The sequence below is a fragment of the Empidonax traillii genome, unplaced genomic scaffold (assembly GCF_003031625.1).
Source record: "Empidonax traillii isolate 1590-97213 ecotype Southwest subspecies unplaced genomic scaffold, ASM303162v1 scaffold448:size1359114, whole genome shotgun sequence".
In the NCBI taxonomy this organism is placed as follows: Eukaryota; Metazoa; Chordata; class Aves; order Passeriformes; family Tyrannidae; genus Empidonax; species Empidonax traillii.
This window is the reverse complement of record NW_020955641.1, coordinates 1,216,557-1,233,857: the sequence shown is the minus strand read 5'-3', so window position 1 is coordinate 1,233,857 and position 17,301 is coordinate 1,216,557. Positions and strand designations below refer to the sequence as shown.

The 17,301-nt window shown below is 43.4% G+C and overlaps 1 protein-coding gene across 1 annotated transcript; it reads left to right on the top strand.

The window, feature by feature from the left end:
• Nucleotides 1-3,013: 3,013 nt before the first annotated feature.
• Nucleotides 3,014-15,150, top strand: LOC114062986 (protein-glutamine gamma-glutamyltransferase 6-like). The gene is made up of 13 exons (XM_027894959.1): nt 3,014-3,020; nt 4,947-5,120; nt 5,335-5,574; nt 8,591-8,709; nt 8,957-9,082; nt 9,249-9,429; nt 9,639-9,774; nt 10,169-10,272; nt 10,378-10,620; nt 11,699-12,016; nt 13,022-13,185; nt 13,811-13,935; nt 15,000-15,150. The coding sequence occupies exons 1-13, from the start codon at nt 3,014-3,016 to the stop codon at nt 15,148-15,150; spliced, it is 2,088 nt and encodes a 695-aa protein (XP_027750760.1).
• Nucleotides 15,151-17,301: the final 2,151 nt, after the last annotated feature.

Sequence of the window (17,301 nt, the reverse complement as noted above, 5' to 3'; positions counted from 1 at the left end):
TTTAGCATGTTCATATTTTGCACTTGCTGGAAGTCTTCTTTGGGAATCAAAGGGAGGGTAACCTCAAGTCTAAGGGTATTTTAACTTGGGAAGAGCTAGGAATTCTTCGCTACAGATTGTGCCAGGAAGTCCTCTTTTACAGCTGATGTTTAGTAAAACTAACTTGAGCCCTCCACCACACAACACAGGGTACCAGTGGCCCAGACACAACGTCAGGATGAGCCCACTCTGGGCATGGGATGAGCTACAGAGTGCAAGTAGCCCCCCCAGTGGAGCCCCCTCTCTTCTCCTGGTGTTCCTCAAGGCTCTCACTGTGTAAATCACAGATTCATAGAATGGTTTGGGTTGGAAGGGACCTCAAAGACAATCCAGTTCCACCCCTCTGCCATGGGCAGGGACACCTTCCACCAGCCCAGGTTGCTCAGAGCCCCATCCCACCTGGCCTTGAACACTTCCAGGGGTGGGGCATCCTCAGCTTTCTCTGGGCAATCTGTGACAGTGTCTCACCACCCTCACAGTAAAGAATTTCTTCCTAATATCTGATCTAAATCTATTCTCTTTCAATTTGAAGCCCTTGTGCTGTCCTTGTCACAGGCCAGGACACTTGTAAATAGTCTCTCTCCATCCTTCTTGTTACCCTTCAGGATGCAATGAGGCCACCCTAAAGTCTCCACTTCTCGAGGCTGAACAATCCCAGCTCTCTCAGCCTTTTCTCCCTCTGATGCTCCATCCCTCTTACTACCCTGATGGCCTTCTCTTGACTACTGCAAACCACCTTAGAAGTTCAATCACAGCCTTGCATTTAGAACGTGAATATCCACTTGATGGCTTCTTTTTACATCTCAGGTGTGGCAAAACACCCAGACTGTGCTAAAGTCAAGTGAACTGCACCAACAGAAACAAGAGAAGCCTTTAAACCAAACCTCTGGGGGAGTTAACAGGAAGGCAACACCCTTTCCCTGCAACACTCCAGGTGCACATAAATTAATGTGTCAGATTAAAAGTGCAACAACTTGGACACAAACCCACAGAACACATTCTGCAACTCTGTGGAAGGGATACAGCTCCCCCCTTTCTAGAAAAAGGTAGCAATAACACAAGTGCAAGGTGCAATTTGGTTACCCTGGGGGTATGAGCAGCAGACAAAATTATTCATGAGATGGCTGAAATCAAAGAATTCGGTTTTTTTCCCCTGGAAGTTAGCAAACTGCACTGCAATTTCAAGACTCTGGTAACAAGGGGAAAAGGAGAAACAAGGTATTTTGAACCATTCTGAGGAGGAACAAAAGTATTCCGAACCATTTTGGATGACGGGCGGGGGGGGGGGGGGAATTGAGGTAGGAAAACACCTGTGGCAACATTCAGCGGTTAGTCACTTAGGAACCATGACTGCAGCATTCCAGAGGGATTACAACAGCAGCTGCTGGTGCTTTGCTGTGGCGAAGGCACCGATCAGCAGGTGCCAGTTTGGGATGTAGGCCAGTCTGAGAGGGATTCTGGTGGCTTGGTGAGCGCGGCTGTGGGCGTGCCTCGCAGAGGCAAAGGAGGTGGTGGCAGCCGAGACAGAAAAAGTGTTCCGAGGTTTAATTACGCATGTGAGTAGCAAAGGAAGAAGAAAGGAAACAGTCAAGTGCCAGTGGGAGCAATGTGTAACATCTGAGGCAATCACTGTAAGTACCGAGCGCCTGAACTTAAGAACTGGTCGATGCGGTTTGTCACTGGGGCTGTGTGTGAAGGCCGGGGAACATCAGAGGCTTGTGGCTCTTATGGTTTCCAAGGAATATGAATTAAGGAAAAGAGGAAAAAAGACCAACTGAGGCTGCTTTGAAGAGCAATCAAGCCCATTTGAGGTGATTCCTGGAACAAGTCCTGACAGCTTGAACATCCCAGAAACTTCCAAGAGAGGGAAGCGCCGCTGAATTATAATGTAAGTGGAGGCACACTGTGCCACTTACCCTGCTGCCCACTGGGAATAGTTTCAGGGTTTCTCTCTTGGGGTAAGGCTAGCGTGATTGTCAGATTAGTAAGTACTCTCTTAGTCTTTGGTAGGAAGACAAGGTTTCTCAAAAAGGTGCAAGAAGCCAACTTTCTTGTAAAATCAGCCTGTTGGAGCTTAACTTCTGCTTTCCCAGTTTGTTTTTCTCTCTTTGGAACTTGATATTCAGACTAATTTATTTTGAAGTCTTGACTGAGTGCTAGAACATGATCAGTGGAGCTGCAGAATCTTAAGCAGATGATCCTCCTCAAAACAATGTCACTTTTTTTTACCTGTCCTCTTTTAAGTGATGGTACAAAACCAAAATGAAATATATTCATTGTTGTTAAAATAGACAGGCTTAAAGTTTGGGCTGATAAAAACCACTCATATTTAATATTTTTGGGAGTCCTGTTTGAAATAAAACTTCTGGGCAATAGTAGCATGGAGCTAACGTAAGAGGTAAACAGACATTTGTTTCTGGTGAGAGCTTATAATTTCATGTAAGTCAGAGGGTGTTGGAGATAATGTGAGACTAAAAAAAGCCCTCCAAACCCAACTCACAGCCATTGGACAGAAGCAGAAGTGATAATAACCAACCTGGAAGTTAAGTCATCAGGAAATGCTCCTTTTTCCTTCAGATGGCTTTTACGTCCCACCACGCTCCCCATTTCCTCACCCTTGAAGATAACTCATTCCTGGCACACCTATTATCTCTGTAGGAAGTCCTTTTTGTCCTGGGATTCAGGAGCATGCATTTCCTCTGAGTAAATAATTTTGGTATCTCCTCCCATAATTACACCCACATTGAGTAGGAACTCTGGCATTAGACATCCCCATATTATAGGAACCAGTTAATTCGTTTGACAAGTCTACAGGCATTAATAACAACTGCTAAGTACCTCTCCCTTCTCTCAAATTTCAGCTGACAGCACACAAAAAGATTGCTGGGCTTTTTTTTCTTTTTATGATTGATGTGACTTGGACAACCTTGAAGGCCAAAGCAGAAGCTGTATGCAATTCTCATAAGCTGAGGGAATGGCAGGTGAGTTCTGCAAGTCATTTGTTTCCCTTCAGCAGGTACTTTCTTCAGGACTGTTTCCTCAATATGCATGCCCTGTAGGTATCTGCTCAGATTTGTTATCTGAAGGAAATTCTATACTGTAATTTGTTCTTGCACTTCATTTTCAGAAGTTTTATTGTTGTTATTGTTGTTATTGTGACTGTTTAAGAGTAGTTTTTAAGCTAAACAGAGAATACCAGGGGCAGGGAGGAGCAAAGGAATTCCCATTACTTCAAAAGGCAGCATTTTTAAAATGCTTTAAAATTTTAAAATTTCAGAAATGTGTTATGATTTGCATTAAAAAAAATAAATAAATAAATCTGTGTAATCCACCCTAATGGAGCTGTGAGCACAGAGCCTACAGATGGGAATTCAAACATGCATTAAAACCCTACCAAGGAAAACAGCAGTGACAGTGTCTCTGCTTTTAAAAGTTTAAAATTAAGATGATTGTTGAACTGGGCACTTGCAAAGCAAGGCTCTCCCTCATTTAATGATGGAACAAACATTTACAAATCAGTTTTTAAAATGCTGCTTTGCAGGCAAAGCAGCACTAACTGCAGTTCACGGTTCCAGATACTCATACTGAAGATTCTCCTTTTCAGTCCATCAGTACTTACTTTAATTCTTTATGGTCTTAGACTAGGAAAACAAAAAAAAATCTTGAATTTATTTATGGTACTTTTCTTGCATAAGTTAGTTTTTACTTTCACCTCTTCTTCAAAGATCAGATACAAATTGTACTTTAATTTGCAGCTCTACTGTTTCAGATCTGACTTAGTATTTCATTGCTAAGTTTTTGGTATGAGATAGACCTGGAAGCTTGTTTGAAGGTCCCTGCAATAACAGCACAGGCCTTAATCCATCCTTTCCATCCTATTCTTTGTGTTGTTATTACCATTTTCTTTTGATTTCCCTTTAAAATGGTGGTGGTTGTGTCCCCCCGTTCTGTCTCTCCCTGCTTCTGTGACACTAATATTAATCAAAAATGACTTGAAAGAATCTTCACCATGTTTGATCTGAGCATTTGCCAAAACTTTCTACACCAGGTGGACTCGGTGGAGTCTCTTAGGTCAGACAGAAGCACCAAAAGTGGTTCTCAGCACTTCCAAAAGCAGTAAAACTGCTCAGGTTTGAGCAGGGCAACAAAACCCGAGCTGTGGGAGGGAAAACAATCTTTCAAGGAAGATCATGTACGTGCTTGCTTGCCAAAAAAGGCAGTTTAGCATTTGAGGTGATAAGAACCACTTTCTGGTTTTTAAACCACAGACTGTAATAACAGCAAATGTGCAGGAGGATGTGATAATGGAGAACTGCAGGCAAACTGCAACTCATCAGAATTCCTCTAGGACATGAAGCTGGTGCCTACCAGAACAGCAATTCCAGTGGTTCAGTTGTCACTTTGAACAGAGTGATTTCTTTGTCAAAAGCTCCAGTATGTCTTCAAGTACCTCTTGTTCATCCATCTCTCACTGTGCATTTTTCCTTTGCATCTGGGCCAAATGGCATCAGGATTTAAGCAGGAAAAGTAAGATGTCCTAATTGCCATTCCCTGGATCCTAAAACCACATATGTTTAAAATGTACAGGGGTTACAGGCCACTTTATTTGGTGTTGATAATGAAATCACTCCAATTTGCCTCTGTAATTTTTTTTCTAATTCCAGTAGTAAACCAGCATCCAGCACTGTATAGGAAATATGTAAGTCCCAGTGTATGACAGCCCTGTAACAAAACCCAAGCAAAGACTTTCTGTTATTGACCACTAAACTTAATTTAATGGCTCATCTGCTTTTTAGCTGCACTTCCTCCCACAGAAGGTAATTGCTCTTAGCAGCCTCATCATGCCACTAAACAGCAAACGGCTTCTTTCCCTGCTGGGCTGCTTCTCCATGGCTTTTGTTCTACAGATCTGACCCCAACACACATCAGCTGGCAGCCATCAGTGAATGCAGCCAACCACCACACTGACAGATATGCCAACACCGAGCTGACCGTGAGGCGAGGACAAGCCTTCGTCATCACCCTGTACTTCAACAGAGCGAGGCAGAACGGGGAGAGCCTGGCATTTGTCACTGAGATAGGTAACACTCCCTCAGCCCCATCCATGTCCTCAGAGAACTGTCATCTTTTCTCCTTGCACTTCTCTCCTTATTCTATTTAGAGATGCAGGTTTTCTTCCCGTGTTTTTAATGCTTTTAAAGTGCTCGCCATTTCAACGCCGCTCAGTTTCAAGGGTGAGGTTAACGCTGAAATCACGCTCTGCAATGGAAACCCACTCCCCCTTCCTTTTGGCAGGGCCATACCCCTCGGAATCCCACCGCACCAGGGCCGTGTTCAACCTCTCTGAGGCCAGTCCCAGTGGCTGGAGCGCCGCCCAAGGACCCAGCGAGTCCACGGCCGTGAACTTCGTGATAACCAGCCCGGCCAACGCTGTCATCGGACGATACAACCTCACTCTCCGGGTGACCTCAGGGAACAAGATCTTCTCCAGGTTCCTGGGGCAGTTTGTGTTGCTCTTCAACCCTTGGTGCACAGGTAGGTGCCAACGCCTTTGTTCCTGAACGTAGCTGACCTTGCTGCTGCTTCGTGTCTGCAGGGAGAGCTGCTCCCTCAAGCTGGCTCTCTCTGGGTCATCAGTGCCTGCCATCTCAGTGTTCAGAGATCTGGTTTTACCACATTAAAAAGCTGCTGCTACCCCCCTCCTTTTTATCCCAGCAAAGTGTTCTACATGGGGTTATATCACTGGCTCTTTAGAACTGAGCAGATCACTCTTTCTGTCGACAAAGGCTTTTGCAAGTCTGTGTACTTAGAACTCGAACCAAGGATACAGTAACATCCTTAACTTGTACCTAAATCAGGTGCAATTGTGCCCTTATAGATGTTAACTGCAAAGACAATAGCTGAACTAACTTCATAAAAACTGGGAGGGCTAAATGAGAAGAAAACTGGCAATTCACAGAATCACAGCATGGGTTGGGAGGGACTTCAAAGACCATCTCACTTCAACCTCCCCTCCACGGGCACAGGTGACACCCACCAGGTCTGGTTGTGCAGGGCCCCACCCAACCTGGCCTTGGACACTTCCAGGGCTGGGGCAGCCACAGCTTCTCTGGGCAGGCTGTGTCAGTGCCTCACACCCTCACAGTGAAGAAATGCTTCCTAATCTCTAAGTCTCTCCTTTTTTTTTAGTTTAGAACCACTCCCCTTTGTCCTATGACAAGGTCACTCTCCCTGCTTTTTTTAAAAGCTTCTCTGAAGTACTGGAAGGCCACAGTGAGGTCTCCCCAGAGCTTTCTCTTCTCCAGATGAACACCCCCAGATGTCTCAGCCTGACCCCATAGCAGATATTGCAAATATGCAGCAGTCTAGAAACCTGGATTAGCCCTAAAACATGACACTCCAGAGTTAAGAGAGCTCTTAGCCAGCCCAGTCAGTAAGCAGCTTATAAAAGAAAAGTAACCACAATCATCCACTATTTTCCTCTGTGACCATGTTAGTCAAGGGCCACCAAGAAATACGTGAAGAGCCAAGATGAAAAAAAATATTCTAATTAGCTCAGCAAGTCCTGGAAGTCAGAAATAATTACAGAAGTATGTTCAGGAAACTCAAGACTGTTTCTGCAATGACAGTCCTGAGGGGAAAAAACCTCCCCAGAACCTCCTGAAAGATCATTTGTGTGTAACTCATAATTGATGGAAACCACACTGCAGGGACAGCAATATCTGACAGCTCCTGAACTGGAACACCACAGTAGGTACTCCTGAGACCAGACAAACACTTCTGGGATGACAACAGGAAAATTAAGTTGTACCATTACAATTTAAAAACAGTAATTCTGCAGAAGAGCCCTCCAGATTTATCAGACGATGCAAGGACCAATGACTGATAAAAGGGAGTATCCTTGAAGGAGGATGCTGGTGAATAAGTTCTATAGAGTGGAAAAGCTCCCTGATCCTGAAAAACAGGACCAAATTCAGTGTTTGAGTGTATGTTGCCACTATGGTAAGTGCCAGAGCAGAAAGGAAATAGAAAATTTGTTTTCTCAGCTAAGGATAAATGGCAGATCTGGCCTGTAGATATGATTCCAGATACCATTGTATGAGGTGATGAAATCTCATTTGGAATTTTCTTTCAGTTGATCTTTCCTGAACAGGAATTATTAATTAGAACATGCTCATGGACCAGAAAAAAAAAAAAAATCTAGTTTTGCAAGCCCTAAAAGTTCGTCACCTTTGGAAAAAGGGGCAGAGAACCAGCTCCCAGGGCAGGAAGGATCCTAGAAAGTTATCTAGTCCCACACCATCCCCAAGCACTTAGGTCATTCCTGGCAGGTTTTGAATTCCTTCCTAATGATCAGCCATTAGGGAAGCTCCAGTACCTCCCCTGGAAATTCCCTCCAATAAAACACCAGCCTTTCTATTAGAAGTCCTTCCTAGTAACAAGCAAATCTTTCTTGTTTCCATTTCAGCGCATAATTTCTCATTCTGCCTATGACAGACACCAAGAATAGATTTCCTTCCCCCTTGCCCCATCCTGTTCACAAGAATTTCTGGAATTGGCTACCATGCTTGCCCCATTCCTCACCCCCAATTTTTTTTCCTACCTTAAATTATTCTGAGTTAATTCATAACTTAGGTTTTCAGGATTGCTCAGCATTCCCAGTGCTCCTCCTGCTCTTTCCAGCTGGTCCACAGCTGGAACTGCACACAGGTTTCCAGGCCCAGGCCACCCCAAAAGCTTAGGAATCGACAACGATGATATTATTTAAAAAAAAAAAAACACGTGGACAGCAACCTCAAAAATAGATTTATATCACATGATACAATTTTTAAAATAAATTGCAACCTTTTTATTTGCAGGAAGGGAAGGATGGGAAGTTCCTATAGGAAGGTAAAGAAGTTGACTCAATAAAATAGAAAAAGCTGATTTTTTTTTTGATTTTTTTTTTTGTGTATGTATTTCCTGAAATCCTGGAGCTTTCAGAAAATATTTTTAAACATTATGCAATTACACACAGACCTAAGCAGATATTGCTACTTAAAGAGTGATGAAAACACCCTAAACCTCTTTGGGAAGGCAGTGCTTTCATAGCAGCTACACACTGTGCCATGGACTTGGAAAAACAATGAGGAAAATGAAACCCAAGTGAATGGTTGAGCAGGCTTTCCTAATGACTGGAAAACATAAAAATGTTATCTGTGTGTTTCTTTTCAAATGTCTGTTCCAACTGTAACTACCCTGAGAAGACAGAAAAATTCCGTGAGCCTGGACTTTTCTCACAAAACCACAACATTTAGGGGACATTCAGATCATACACAAGGGCTATAATAAAAGTAGGGGATAAAAGTCAAGTAATATAGTATGGATCTTTTGGCTCCCTGTCCCCCCAGGACATTACCAATAACAGACATTATCAGTGAACTGTACATGTCCATGGAGCTGTAACAATGTGTTCTGCAAATAGTAGTTTTCCACTTGCTAAATCAAGTCAACAGTGTTTTTGAAAGGTTGCTGGTATTGCAGCTTTAAGCCTGCCCAACTTGGTTTTCAGGTGATGACGTCTTCATAGCCAATGAAAATGAGAGGCAAGAATATGTTCTAAATGAAAATGGAATAATCTTTGTGGGCAATGCAAGGTACATTGAAGCAAGAGCATGGTATTATGGACAGGTAAGGAATTTATTTTGGCTCTCATTCTGTCCCCAGCAGCGTTTCTCTTGTCATTATTTGCCTCTCCAATAGGCCTGTTTATATGAAAATTGAAAGAACCTGGGTCACCTTACTTTGCTCACAGTGTGTCTAACGGTGTTCCTCACTGTCCCTCTCACCCCTGAAAGGAGGAACTGCAGTAGAATCTCCTTTAATTTTGTTTGGAAACCACCTGTTTTCTTTAAAACCTTATCTTGTCTGATCACAGTTTCAAGACCTTCTCAACATCTGCCTCACCATGCTCGATCTGAGCCTGTACTACCGTCAGGACCCAGCCATGGACGTGTCACGACGGGGAGACCCTAAATATGTGGGCAGAGTTATCAGTTCCATGGTAAGAAACGGACAACTTCACCCAAATCCCACAAAAACTGAGCAGAAAGCATTAGCTATTTACCAGTGAGACTCAGCCACCTGCATCTTACACAGTATAATTAACTGGAAGGGGGAGCATCACACACATCTCATTTTGTGCTTTCTGTCCACTGGCCTTTTTTTAGATCAATGGAAACGATAATGACAATGGAGTTCTCCTGGGGAAGTGGCAAGGAAGTTTCCATTCTCATGAGAATCCATCCAGGTGGGATGGCAGCGTGGTCATCCTCAAGAAGTGGCGTCAGGACAACTACAGGCCTGTGCAGTACGGCCAGTGCTGGGTGTTTGCAGGCGTGATGTGCACAGGTAAGCCCTGAGGACTCCAGTGAGTTGTGACCTCTGGATTAATTAAAACTACAAAGCAATAAACTCTACAAGAGGAACAGTGCCATAAAGAACCCAAATATTTAGACCCCTAACTTTGCTTCTCAGGTGTTTGTAATCGTTGAACTGCCGTGGGTTTTGTTGTATTCGTTGCTCGTTTGTCTTGGGTTTGTTTTTAAAATATATTTCAGTTCTGAGGTGCTTGGGGATTCCCACCCGTTTGGTTTCCAATTTTAACTCTGCCCATGACGTGGATAGAAACCTGAGTATCGACAAGTACTATGACAGCTCTGGAAGGAGTCTTAATATCGGCAAGGATTCCACCTGGTAAATATAATTTCTTGCACCTCGCTAATAACAGGGAGGGGATTTAAGAGACTTAAAAACATGAACACTAGTGGTACAAAAGCAACTGAGTGGACAAAATGTAATACAGCTATCTAAATTAATACTGTAGACATCCATTTGGAAAAAAAAAAAAAGAAAAAAAACCCACCCAGACAACATCCTTTCTGGTTTTCTCCCTCCCTGCCCTGAGGTCTAGACCTCAAAACCAGGCACGAAATCTGTCCTTTGAAAGAGGCAATGAGTTGGTGTAACGAGACAGCTTGTATCTCAGTTTGGAGGGCCTTTAAAAGCCAAAATCCACTGCTCCTTTCAAACTGGAAACCTGTGTGACTCCACATCGCTGCGCTTCCTAGACACTGTCCTTTGTCTCCAGGGATTACCACGTCTGGAACGAAAGCTGGTTCATTCGCCCGGACCTGGGAAGGTCATACAACGGCTGGCAGGTTTTAGATGCCACTCCACAGGAACAAAGCAAAGGTAACGTGACAAAGCCATCGGCGTGATTTCACAGAGCTTCTCCAAAAAACTGAGCACGGCCAGTAAAGCTGGACCTTTCTTTCCCCCTCCCCACACACACTTCAGGGATCTTCCAGTGTGGCCCTGCCTCCGTCGTGGCCATCAGGGAAGGTGACGTGGACCTGGATTACGACACCCTGTTCGTGTACACGGAGGTGAACGCCGACTGCAACAGGTGGATCGTGTACAACGACGGCACCAAGAAAAGGGTTTACTGCGACACCGAGATCATCGGCAGGTTCATCAGCACCAAGGCCGTGGGCAGCAATGCCCGCGTGGATGTCACTGCTAACTACAAATACCCGGAAGGTGAAGGGATTATCGCGTAATCTCCTTGTTATCCCGAGTATCTCCCACCCAGTTCTTGGTTCTGGGGGGGGCAGGATGAGTAACCTGCTGTGTTTGAGTGTCTCTCCCCTTTCCTTCAGTGTTCTCAGATTGCTTCCTAAATACAACGGGCACTGCATTTCTGGCTTTGTGCATGCAACAGTTTCCTCATTAAGGCACAATATAAAATATGCTTTAGTCCCTTACACAGAAGTATAAAACTTAATACATAAAAAAAACCAGGGTTATAAAATAAGTTTTACCACCCAAGGCAGACAAAATCCCTCAGGGTGTCATAACAAAACATCTTGAAATTGGGTCCATTGTGTGTCATGAACTGTGCACAGTTCTGTAGTATGGGAAGCTACAGGTCACTAAGTACTATTTTTCCAACATATGTGCCAGAGGGAGTGGAGCAACAATCAAACCACTAATCCAAAGCCTTAAGCTCCAGTTCTCTGCACTATCTCCCATATGGCCATCACCTACCCACCCATTCAGTGTTTGCACTGTCAGTGGACTCTGTCTCCACAGCATTGGATTCTGGAATCAAAACCACTAGGAAAGAGTGAAGGGACTGTCATTCAACTGTACCTAGGAAAACAAAGCAGCAAAGGGTAAGAGCTGCAGAGACATTTGCTCAAAGGAATATTTTTTATCTTCCCCCAGAAACTTGGTACCCAGGTCTTTTTTTTTTTTTTTTTTTTCCCCCAGTGCTTCATTCCTCAGTTTTAGTGCAACTGTATTGAATACAGAGGCTGGCTATCATCAGATCAGCCAAGTGAGCCTTAGCACACTGCTGCAAGTTCTGACCAGAGAAAAAGAAATCTTGCTCCTTTAACAAATGCATTATATTTCATTTTAGTCATTTATTCACCTTATAACAGTGTATTTATTACTTCCCTGTGAAAAACCTGAGCAGAGGCTTAATGGAGATATGGGGAACTTTCAGGTGTTGCACATGCAGAGCTGATGCCCTGTATCACTCTGAAAGCCTTTACACAGAGGAGGTGCTTTTGTAACAGAAGCAGAATTTTACTTGTTTCTTTCTTTCCACCAGGCTCTGCTGAGGAAAGGAGAGTTTACAAAAAGGCCTTGGCAAAGATATTTGGAACGAGCGTCACAGAGGGGCGCACGGAATCCCCGGATGGAAGGCCCTCAGAGGCAGTCAGAAACCCTGGCATCGCTGGCAAGTTCAAGCTGGCTGAACCTCCAGTGTTTGGCAAAGACATTAATCTGGTCTTGGTCCTCAACAACCTCTCCTCCGACCGCAAGACCGTGAGGGTGGACATGAGCGCATCGACCATCCTGTACACCAGGAGGACAGTGGCAGAGATCCTGAAGGCAACCACCTCTGTGGAGCTTGGTTCTAAACAAGGTAACTTTTCGTGGCCCCAAAGGAGCCAACCCAGCTCTCTTCCCGGCCACAGCAAGGCAACTGGGAGGAAGAAACATCAGTATCGTACCTAGATCAGCATCTGCTCCTTCCATCTCTTAATAGCATCGGGATTAAATTGTACATGATTTCCCCCCCCCCTCTGAAAACTTCCACTACTTCAAGCATGAATTGAAGGTCTCAAACATTACACAGAAGGCTACATTTACATTACAGCTCCAGAAGCAACACTGTACACACGTGTGTGTGGGAGGCACAATCTATATATATATAGATGTGTGTCTGGGTGGTGATTATTACATGTGCATACCTCACTCTAAACAAATTTTAAAAGTCTGATGTGTGCTTTCTGGCACTCAACAGGCAACATTTTAAAAGAAATCAACTAGGACAAAAGTTTAAATGTTACAGTGACACTCTGTTCTGAAGAGTCAAGGCTATGGAAATTATTATAGAGATCTTTTTCACCCCCAGGGGCTTCAAAGATAATACATTTTTTCCCATACACAGCAGAGAAGTTGTAGGACTACAGTGAGCAGCTGAGCAGGTCACTTGAAAAGGATCTCTGTGAAACTTGACCCAAATTTTCTTCTTGACTGAGGTAAAACAAAGAGGGAATAGATAAATTAAATAGTTATACCTCTAATTGCAAGAAATACAAAGGGTCAGGAATCCAGTGAAATGCAGATGAGAAAACTCCCTCAGTTTCAGAACAAAATCCTCTATTCAAAACTGTCAGAGTCAAATGAATTAAAGTAGAAAATAATCACCAGAAGAGGGAACTACACAACCAGTCTCACGAGAAGGAAATATAAACAGACTCCAGCTGCCTTATCTTTTTTTCTCTTCAATAATTAAAAACAAAAAAACCAACCAAACAAACAAAAATCAAACAAACAAAAAAAACCCCTCACCTTGCTATAACTCACTTTTCTTTTGCTTTCTTTGAAAATGTAATGGTTCCTAAACACATTGTCTGTATTCCAGGGAAGCACATCCGGGTAAAGATCCCTTATGCTCATTATGGGAAATACCTGACAACTGACAAAAGGATCCAAGTTACTGCCCTGTGTGAAGTCATGCGTGGGCACGGCCTCAAGTTGCTGGTGGAGAAGACAATCATTTTAGAGGACACAAACATCATCATTAAGGTAAAAGAAGTTCTCTCCCTGATGCCCCACACAGACACTAAAAGGTCTTCCTAGAGGTCAGATCCTAAGGTGAGAATTTGGGGATAAATGAATTCATTTAGGCTGCCATTTCAGACCTTGCTCCAAAATCCTGCTGCTGAAATTGAGACAGCAAGGATGCGAGAGGCCAGCTCTGAACCTTGGCCTGACTCTGCCCCTGGTTCTTCAGAATTCTTTCCCAGTCACAGCACTTGTTTTCATCTCGTTGTGTTCTAGTTACTGGCAAGTGCTCGTGTTGCCCTTAAACAGCTTTGCCTACTCCCAAAATACAGATTTAAACCCTTAATTCCAGTCATTGTTTCGACACTTCAATCCTAACCAGTGACGTGCCAAAAAAGAAAAAAAAAAAAAAAGCCACTCAGCAGCCCAAAGATCAGACAGGTGTCGTGGGACATGTCTGTGCAGTCAGGGCTGTGTGTCACTGAAATTATGCACAAAATACTGAGGACAGCTCCACAGCACTACGTAGCTAAGCCAAATCCAGCTTCAAACACCGGGAAAGCCATCAGCTGGATGCCACAGCTGAGCTCCGACTCCAGGAGAGCGTAACACAGTGACTGATCAGGAATGTGCCTTTGTCCTTCAGCTTCCCCGGAGGATTGTGGTGAACAAAGCTGCGACTCTGGAGATCTCCTACGCCAACCCCCTCCCCGAGCCCGTGAGCCGCTGCGTCCTCCTGGTGACTCTGATGAACCAACAGGTCAAGATAAAGTAAGTGAGAGCTGCAGCCTTTACTCAGTGCTTGCAACACGACCAACAGCAGGTCTCATTCCTCAAAAAGAAAAAAAAAAACCACCCCAAACATGCTTGAATCGTCTTTTTTTTTTTTTTTTTCTATTAGGAAAACAAAGATGCCACCAAATGTATATGGGGATGTTATGATTTCTTCATCACCTATTGTTTGTTCCACTTAGGAACATCTTTAGCAACTGAAAGCTATTAACATTCTTCTCCCCTGGGAAAGCAAATGTGCATGTCAAATTCTTCTGTCTCTCTGAAGTTTACTCTACAGCTTGGCTTTCTGTTTCTATTTTTATGTAAAATGCCCTAATACTACAAATATAACTCTGAGCTAACAAATCAGACACTGCCATAGCTCCCCTTGCTTCAGCCCAAACAGAAAGTTGCTCTGTCCTCCTTTAAAGCAGGAGAAAAACACGCCTTTTCCAAACATAAACCCATGATTTTCTTTTTCTGGACTCTGCTGCTTTATGCATTAACTCACTGTTGAGTAATAGTTTGTATTTCCTAGAGCTTCCCTTTATTATTATTATTATTATAAAAAACCATGACTCGCTGTGGCTCTGGAACTCTTTGGACAAAAGAATCCATAAAAATATGGAAAACATTATTCCAGTTGAAGACTAAGCCAATTTAGGCCAAAAGGCGGTAAAAAACAAAGCACAATGGCCATTAGGAAAACCAAATTATTGCCAAAATTGATATGAACCGAGCAGGCATTGGACATAGATCTTTGACATCAGAGCTTTCCTGTTCATGTTGAATGTCCAAATTTGCACCTAGTCCTAATACAAAGGCCTGATGTAGCACTTCTCATTTCCATGAGTCTATTCAAGAACAAATGAAGATGGCACTGTCCTTTCTCATTTCTTAGTCTACACAAAGCCTCAAACCTTAAGTAATTCCCAAAACCCAAGGCTGGGGCTCAAATAACTCTTGAGTCCCTCACTCTCATGCAGTCCTATTTCTTGAGAATCTCATAACAGACAATGTAAACCTGAATTAATTGATTATTTTCTTTTTTTTTTTTTCAGTCTGGCACGACTGGCGCCGAGGGAGAGGTCAAAGATTTATTTTGAATTCACACCTCGGAGGAGTGGGCCCTTACAGCTGCAAGTAGACTTCTCTTGTGACAAATTTTCACACGTTAAGGGATTTGTAACCATTGCAGTAGCACCTTCATAACACGATGGAATCAAACTCCTATTTCAGCAGTAACATGGCAAGACATCCTCCCCTGGATAGGAAAAGGGATGACAGAAAGGAACTTTCCACAGAAATTGGTGACCTCTTACATTGCAATAGAATCAAGTCTCCTACTTTCACAGTGCTTAATTTAGTCTCTAATTGTATTTCTTCCTTTTTTTTTTTCCCCCCTCTCGAATTCTTTGTAGAAATAGTTTCGCTGTTTTATCAAATCTCGTTCTGTTCAGCTCCCAGTGTTGACTTTTCCGTCAGGCAAATAATACAGTCTCTTTTTGACCTCATTCTAATTGTCAGCAATAAATAAAAATCATTCATCACCATACTGTTTCGTAATGAATTTTGCATTCCATGGACTTTTTACAAGAAGCACGAGGTAACCAACACTTTTTGGCCACCAGTGTAAAGTCACTGGAGACAAGGGCTTTGTCTTCACACCTTCCCCACGTGGCTCATCCACGGGCACCCCCAGCTCCACCCCTGGCAGTGTTTGCAGACAGATTCCTCTCCTGTGGGTTCGCAATCCCAGCATTTCCAGGTGCCAGGTCTCACTGAGACACACCTTGAGGTGGATTTAAGGATTCCCTGTTCCAGCCTCTGCTGAGACAGGTAATGACTGACCAGGCACAGGAGCCTCCAGGTCACACTCCAGGGTGTGGGGCAATCAGGGTGTGCAAACACCTCTGCCGAGCCTCAAGATTTACATTTGCTGGACAGCTTGCTTTAAAATTAAAGCTGAATTAATGAGGCCAGAATTCCGAACCACAGAGCTGTCAGTTATGGATATGAACATCTCTTTTTTTCTGATAGTATTTCAGAGAGCCTGAGGCATCCAGATATGATCACAAACTCTTACTGAAAAAGAAAACCCGCACAAGAAAACCATAACAAAACTCTGGATTCCTTTTTTAAAAAATACACTTAAACCTCAGGCAATTAATTTGCCTTTTTGGTTCCTGACAATCTTGATATGAATGTGGAAACAAAACAGAAAAGAGAACCCAAAAAAAAAAAAGACAGTGCAAAAGTGTAAAGGTGAGGAAAACCACCAGATCATCCCTCCTCCCCTGACACCCCTTACTCCTCATCACAAGGCTCAGAACAGCGTGCAAGCAACTCTGGGGACAAATCGGCAGGGCATGTTTGTAGATTAACTGTGCCACAGGATGAGGGAGGAGGGAACGTCGGGGAGTTGCAGGAGCTGAGTGTGCCTGTAATTAAGAGTGGGCAGGGCTGACACCAGAAGAGCAGCTCTGCAGCTTCCTCCAGGGCCAGACTCACAATGCCGTGCCAAAGAGCTATAGAGAGACTTTGTGCATGCATTATGAACCCCAAACTCTAAAGAAAAATTATTATTAGAAGGAGGGGCAGCCATTTAAACACTTCTCTTTATTTAACAGAAGCCTCTGATCACAGCTGACTGCGTAACAATGCCCTCTCTGTGAGACGTGTTGCTTCACACAGAAGAAATGCAGATTATGGGTAATCATGTCAGGAACAGATAGTAAGAGTGCACAAGTCTGTATTGCAAGAAAGAATGAATTACATGCAGTTATGTGAAAGATCTTCAGGCAGACCTGTCTTAAAATAAAAACAGAGAGAAAAACCCCCAAACTACAGAGTGACAATAACAGTATTTACTACAAAATCTACTTTGATCACTCCATGTCCCAACAACCAAGTTGTACAACAGCTGTATTTGTCTGCACTTGCCCTCTGCACATCCAACCTCCAAAAACCTAAACTGGCACAAACCAAACCATCCAAAATTCTTGTGTCTGCTTAAGATTATATTTCCTTCCTTAGATCCAATTTGGGATGTTTTCCTCTCTAAGACACCAGAATACCGATTATCATCTTTCCTCAGTCATTCACCACTTTTAAATAAGCATAATTGAATTCAAGATTGTGCAATTAGAGCAGTCATCAGTGGATGCTCACGTAGGATATCACTACAAAAACACTAACTACCAACCACAGGTCACACCCAGCTTGTATAAACTCCAGCCTGGGTAGCCAAAGTCCAGTCCTGAGCCTTTCATTGCTGGTGGAAGAGGATTTAGGATGTTCATGCACACTTTTGTATCCATAACCTGAACTGCACACAAGCGAGGAAAAGAAGAAGGAAACCTC

What these genes read in the sequence shown, in the direction of transcription:
- LOC114062986 (XM_027894959.1), top strand. An exon ending in TGCAGGCGTGATGTGCACAG is followed by an intron (nt 9,430 to 9,638) that starts GTAAGCCCTGAG and finishes AATATATTTCAG; the next exon opens with TTCTGAGGTGCTTGGGGATT. An exon ending in AACCAACAGGTCAAGATAAA is followed by an intron (nt 13,936 to 14,999) that starts GTAAGTGAGAGC and finishes TTTTTTTTTCAG; the next exon opens with TCTGGCACGACTGGCGCCGA.